The 6,575-nt window shown below is 45.4% G+C and overlaps 1 protein-coding gene across 1 annotated transcript in view; it reads right to left on the reverse strand.

The window, feature by feature from the left end:
* pdzrn4 (PDZ domain containing ring finger 4) overlaps positions 1-6,394 on the reverse strand; it is a 24,210-nt gene extending 17,816 nt beyond the window's left edge. Inside the window, exons 1-3 of the mRNA XM_056276675.1 lie at positions 6,326-6,394; positions 5,245-5,516; positions 2,956-3,058 (exon numbers count right to left, since the gene is read on the reverse strand). Coding sequence (XP_056132650.1) covers positions 2,956-3,058; positions 5,245-5,516; positions 6,326-6,394 — 444 coding nt within the window. The remainder of the gene's footprint in view (positions 1-2,955; positions 3,059-5,244; positions 5,517-6,325) is intronic.
* Positions 6,395-6,575: the final 181 nt, after the last annotated feature.

Consider the following 6,575-nt stretch of genomic DNA (forward strand, 5'->3'; position numbering starts at 1 on the left):
ATTCATTCATTCATTATCCAAACCGCTTATCCTTACTCAGGGCCGTGGGGATGCTGGAGCCTATCCCAGCAGCCATTGAGCCAAAATATGCCAAATCAAATGTGGGCCTTTTTTGGCGAAGATGCGGTGCTCTCGGCAACATGTAATCTGGGTGTGACCTTGAAGTGGCCCATGTGGTAAATGGTGACTATGGCCCAAATATCACAAAACAAATATGGGCCACCTTTGGCAAATATGTGGCACATGTGCATTGCTATGGCTTGGTTCTGCCTCCTCTGATACATGTGGAGCCTCTTCTTTTTAAATTTATTTCTGATTTTTCCCTTTTTCTCCCAATTTAGTGGCCAATCAATCCCTATTTTAGTACAAACACCCACCCTCGTACTACATGCGTTCGCCAACTGCATCTCTCCGGCCGGCAGTCTCGAAGGAGACGCCTCCCCACTTTCGTGACAAGGCGACTCCAGGCCGAACCACTGCTTTTTTCCGACACACACAGAGATACATTCATGTGACGAACACAAGCCGACTCTGCTCCCCTCCCGAAGACAGCGTTGCCAATTATTGCTGCTTCATCGAGTCCGGCCATAGCCGGATCTGACGAGACCGGGGCTCGAACCCCGGTCCCCAGTGGGCAACTGCATCGACACAAAGCCGATGCTTAGACCGCTACACCACCGCGGACCGGTGGACCCTCTTCTTTTTACCTGACAGTGAGGAGTTTCACCAGGGGGACGTAGCACGTGGGAGGATCATGCTATTCCCCCCATCCCCCCCCCCCCCCGAACAGGCGCCCCGACCGACCAGGGGAGGCGCTAGTGCAGTGACCAGGACACACACCTGACATCTGGCTTCCTACCCACAGACACGGCCAACCAAGCTGGAGGTAACATGAGGATTCAAACCGGCGATCCCGTGTTGGTAGGCAATGGAATAGGCTGCTACGCTACCCCGGACGCCCTCGTTAACTCCCCTTTTCTAATTTACAACATACACTGACCATTGTAAGTCAACAAGGTCAGATCCAGCAGGTGCCTCTAACGGAGAAATTGATATTACAATAGTTAATACTCTTTCTTTTGGGCCTACATTAAACATCTGCTTGCATGATTTCAGTGAGTGTTCGCTGTGCTATCGGTTTGTGTTTGAAAGGTGTCCTTCTAAAAAGCCAGCAGCGGGTGTGTTACATAACTAGTGAACGTTGCCATTGCAAATACTTCTGCACACAGTGATAAAATACCCCAGCATGTGGTACACAACGTGTCATGCAGCAGAAGAGCACAGTGACAGGATGACTGCTCATGTGGACCGTCCGTGTGAATCCAGGCTTCATCCTGTCAGTCTAGTAATAACGTCCTGAGAGTGGCAGCGCTATTCTCTGTTTCATCCAAGAGGAAAGCCATTCACGCTTCATATAAAACACGTGAATGGACAGCAAGTGAGGACGCCTGTTCTGTCTCCGTGTGTTCATGGTGGAGGTGGGTGGGGGTGTTGATAGTGGAGGTGTCTGTGTGTGAATGTAGCAAGGTGTCAGCCTTGTTCAGATGCTGTCGCTATCACCGCACACACTACGCAGGGGGGCGCATACTCATTCACCTGTGTTCAAACATATAAAGCTAAACATATAAAACTAAAACAAACACACAAATACACACACACACACACACTCTAACAACACACTTATTCATCGAGATGACACTGTAGGGCAGGCCACAGCTGGCAGCAGAGGAATCCTAATGACCAGAGTGTAGTTCACTGAACCAGGAAGTGTCATTAAACTAGGAAGGATCAACTAACAGTAGCACATGTCAGCCGTCAGCATCACCTAGACTCCTCTCTTAGTCCACTGTGCACCATTTCATTTTTGATAGGGGGGAAGCTATACAGGAAAAAAAGGCACACACATACATACAGCCATGGATATAGTACACGCGCATGCACAGCCACATCTCCTACATCACCCACCCGATCACTGCCTTCATAGATATTTGATAGTTGGTGTTGACTAAGTATTATAAGTGACAGTGATATTTCACTGAATGGTGAAACGTCATGACAGTTGCACACAAACTTGCAAAAAATACCAATACCTTCTGTCTATCCTATCTATCTATCTATCTATCTATCTATCTATCTATCTATCTATCTATCTATCTATCTATCTATCTATCTATCTATCTATCTATCTATCTATCTATCTATCTATCTATCTATCTATCTATCTATCTATCTATCTATCTATCTATCTATCTATCTATCTATCTATCTATCTATCTATCTATCTATCTATCTAACCATCTATCTATCTATCTAATCATAAAACGTGGTATAGTAGCAGTAATGTAGTATGTATGGTTTGGTTTCATTGCCTTCAGAAAGGCTACAGGGCATCATCCAGTCAGCTTAAGCGATCACTGGCAGCAACCTGTGGGAGTGCCCTGTCTGACTCCTGTTCTCATACTGCAAATCCCAGATTTCAGGGATCAGGAAAAATGTATTTGTCATTTCATATTGTGTACTATGTACACAACAGAAACGAAATTCTGTTTCCCCCAGCCCACAGAAGTGCAACGCAAAAACACATCCAAAAACCTCCATAAACAACACCACCAAAAACATACAAAAACAGAGAACAAACCAACAAAACAAAAAAAGTAGCCCCACTACATTCTTTATGTAATGTAGTGGGATATTTATTCTGGATATCAAGACTTATTCAGCCTCATCAGGGTGAATAGACGCTAGAAAACCGCAAACATGTCAGAGTTTAGTCGTTGCCTGAGTATCAAGCGATGTCTACCCTGGTGCTCCTAAAGACCCTCATTTGGGTCTTTCTAACCAAACGGGGTTACCCCTACCCCATAACCTGATGGGGTTATGGGGTAGGGGTAACCCACAGGGGTAGTCTACAGTTCAACACATGCAGCGGAAAGTCAGGTTGATGTGGTGCTTTACCTCGTACTCGTACTCCTCCGTCCTCTCCACCTCCGCCGGGTTGTTGGACAGATACTCTGGACACTCGTAGAACTCATGTTCCATCGTGTGGATCGAGTGACAACTGGGGAGAGGAAATGGAGAGGTAGAGAGAAAGTTGGTTAAGATCTTCTTCTTTTTTCTTTCCACATTTGTATGTTTGTTTGCTCGCTTTTATTCATGATGACAAATACTTGTGACGCATTTCAGTCTCATGTTTTGGCAAGGTAGGAATCATTTTATCCTCCCATCCTGCCAGTAAAACTTCTACTGAATCATTGAGAGAGAGAGAGAGAGAGAGAGAGAGAGAGAGAGAGAGAGAGAGAGAGAGAGAGAGAGAGAGAGAGAGAGAGAGAGAGAGAGAGAGAGAATTTTGAATTTTGAATTTTGAAAACAAGTTTTTATTTAACAAAAAAAGATTAAAAAACAGACTTGATGTCTTTTTAACAATATAAAAAATAGAGCGAGAGAGAGGGAGAGAGAGAGAGAGGGATAGCAAGACACCACAAGGGGTGAAAGAATAAATCATACATTCTCTGGCACAGAATGACATTTTCACTTCATGAAAATAAACATATGTAGGGTTCCCCTTTAAAATGCAGGTAATTCATTACACGCGGGGCTGGTCAAGTAATAGTTACACATAATTGTACTGTAATTGCCGGGTAACAAAATAACCACAGTAAAGATGGCGTGACATTCAATATTCACCTTGAGTTGAGCAGCAAATTACTTGTGACGCAAAAAAAATTCAAAGTTGGCACAATGTGTGAATTTATGAATTTGTTCCACACGCTGTTTGATATAGATTATATTCACCACCACATTAATGACATGGGAACAAATGAGAGATATTGAAAACACCTTATTTTACCCATGATTAATTCCCAATTTCCACTCTTCATAGTTCAAGTACATCTACTTCACTCCTAGATTACTTATCATTATTGTTGCTGTTGCTATTTATGTGCAATGAGCGACTTGCAGGTTTTTTTTAAAATCCTAAACAGGTTCAGCCATTGGGACCCCCCTCCTTTTCTCCCCAATTGCACCCGGTCAATTACCCCGCTCTTCTGAGCCATCCTGGTTGCTGCTCCACCCCCTCTGCCGATCCGGGGAGGGCTGCAGACTACCACATGCCTCCTCTGATACATGTGGAGTCGCCAGCCACTTCTTTTCACCTGACAGTGAGGAGTTTCACCAGGGGGATGTAGCGTGTGGGAGGATCACCCTATTCTCCTCAGTTCCTCCTCCCCCTTTAACAGGCGCCCCGACCGACCAGAGGAGGAGCTAGTGCAGTGACCAGGACACACATCCGGCTTCCCACCCGCAGACACGGCCAACTGTGTCTGTAGGGACGCCCGACCAAGCCGGAGGTAAAACAGGGATTTGAACCCGCGATGCTCATGTTGGTAGACAACGGAATAGACTGCTATGCTATCTGGACACCCGTGACTTGCAGTTTAAAGGTTTACCAAACATCCTTTCAAAAGTTGCTGATAATATGGATTTAGAGCAGGTGACACGTTTGCATGGTGAATAAGTGAATGAGTTACCATTTCTGTGCAGCGAAAGTAAACAATAAACAACTATTTAGACATCAGCCATTCACCCACAACTGCTATGCCCTCTGCAAAGTATCGCCGCCATCGCTGTTTCTCTACTGTCAGTGACCAAGGACTTGCTGATTTGTAGTTTTATAGAACAAATTGATTTAATTTGCCACCCAGCAAACGCCTATAAATAGCCAGGGAATGGATGTAGTCCCAGACTGCCTATTCTCTCAGCCCATTGGCTTTTAATCGTCCAGCAAAGGCCCCATTAAAGAAAATGGATGTAGCACACAGAAGCAATTACTGCATGCAGGTTTGGCTCTGCATAATGACATTACGGGGGGTTTGTGCACTATGATATGACTGTTTGACAGCCTCAGGGAAGCCTCAGCTTCATCTGGGAAAGAAATATACCATTTCCTAGATTGACTTAGTATAATACGGGCAAATGATTTCAAACCACTCCAAGTGTCTGCCTGTTGCACAGGAAATGTATGATGGGCAAATGCTATGCAGCCGCACTGTATGCTGGACCACTTGAATGTACCATAGACGGCTAGTGCATAATGCCCCTTTGCCCTGCCCGTGAAGTCCGGTCATCATTGTACCATGGCTTTTCAATGTTTACTATGTTATCAACAGAGTCGGCCCGATGGTGGAAACTCTTAAAAGGCTAAACCTGTAATGTGATAATATACAAAATGGAAATGACCCTCACCTGTCAGACAAAAGGAAGGGACAAATGTCGGGGACGGGTGGGGTGGCAGGCCGAAGCTTGGCCAGCGCCATAATGTGCTCAAAGGTGATGTCAGTTTGTGTGCATACATCCACCACACACACTTCCTGCGTCGTACCGCCATGGTTACGGGCAACGGTGGCGGCGGCCCCGGCAGGAGTGCGACGAAGGACCTGGACAACGATGGGGTCTCGTCTGATGGCCTCCACCACGGCCTCCTCGTGGCCTGCCTTGGAGAAGTCTCGTCCATTCACCTGAGGGTAGCACAGAGAAAGAGAGGCCTGTTAATAGTTGTTTTTGTGTCACTGAGTACGCGGTACATGTTATTTTCTGCGTTGGCATCATTTGGACAAAAAAAAAAACACCCCCTGAGTGTTGTCGTCCATGCATAATAATATGTTGTGGTCTGGCCAGTGCATGCTGTTTGCAGCGAAACCAATTTTCTCCCTCTTTCCCCTCATTTGTGTCATCTTTCTTAGAGTCTACTCAGCTGCCATGGCGAGGAGATCTTACCCTTATGTTTTACAAATGATGGTGTCCATTTTTGGTATTTTTAAAATCTCTATTTATCCCTGGGAGACTGAATACAATGCTATTTCTCAGCAGCTCCCTGCCTCTCGTTCCCATCTCAGCACACCTGGAGTTTTACAGAACAACCAAAACTTTTCAATCTCGAGCACTGAGAAGCTCCACGAAAGCAACCGAGAACTCATCGACAACAGCGCATAAACAATACGTATAATACTGTTGAACGATGGAAAGTATTATTACCCAGCCTAACACACACACACACACACACACACACACACACACACACACACACACACACACACACACACACACACACACACACACACACACACATTTCTTACGAATTTCTCACCATTGGAAATAATGAGGACCAGAAGTCCACCCTGAATAGACAGGTTTACTGTTGGCCATAAGCAGGGTGATGGGCTGGGTGAAGGAGGATGTGCTTGTCTCAGACATCATGCTAACAACTGTCAACTAGCCTCCCCTTCACTGTCAACACTCACACATGCACACACACACATAAACTGACCCTCACCTCTGTTTCCACTCCATCTCTGGTACTCCGACACCTCATTTGACCAAGCACAAAGCCTCGCATGCCACGCCTGTCAAGTTCATTTTCAATCCATCACATCATCAGATTGATTAAGTTCATTGATTTTGCACATCAAAAATGCCAGAGTGAATGTCTAGGGATTGCTATATGGTAAGAAGGTCACCCACGTGTAACAAATGGTCTCACATAGTTGGTGCTACCAATGTCATTAAGCGTTTGATTG

Source organism: Lampris incognitus, chromosome 3, assembly GCF_029633865.1.
Source record: "Lampris incognitus isolate fLamInc1 chromosome 3, fLamInc1.hap2, whole genome shotgun sequence".
Taxonomy (NCBI): domain Eukaryota; kingdom Metazoa; phylum Chordata; class Actinopteri; order Lampriformes; family Lampridae; genus Lampris; species Lampris incognitus.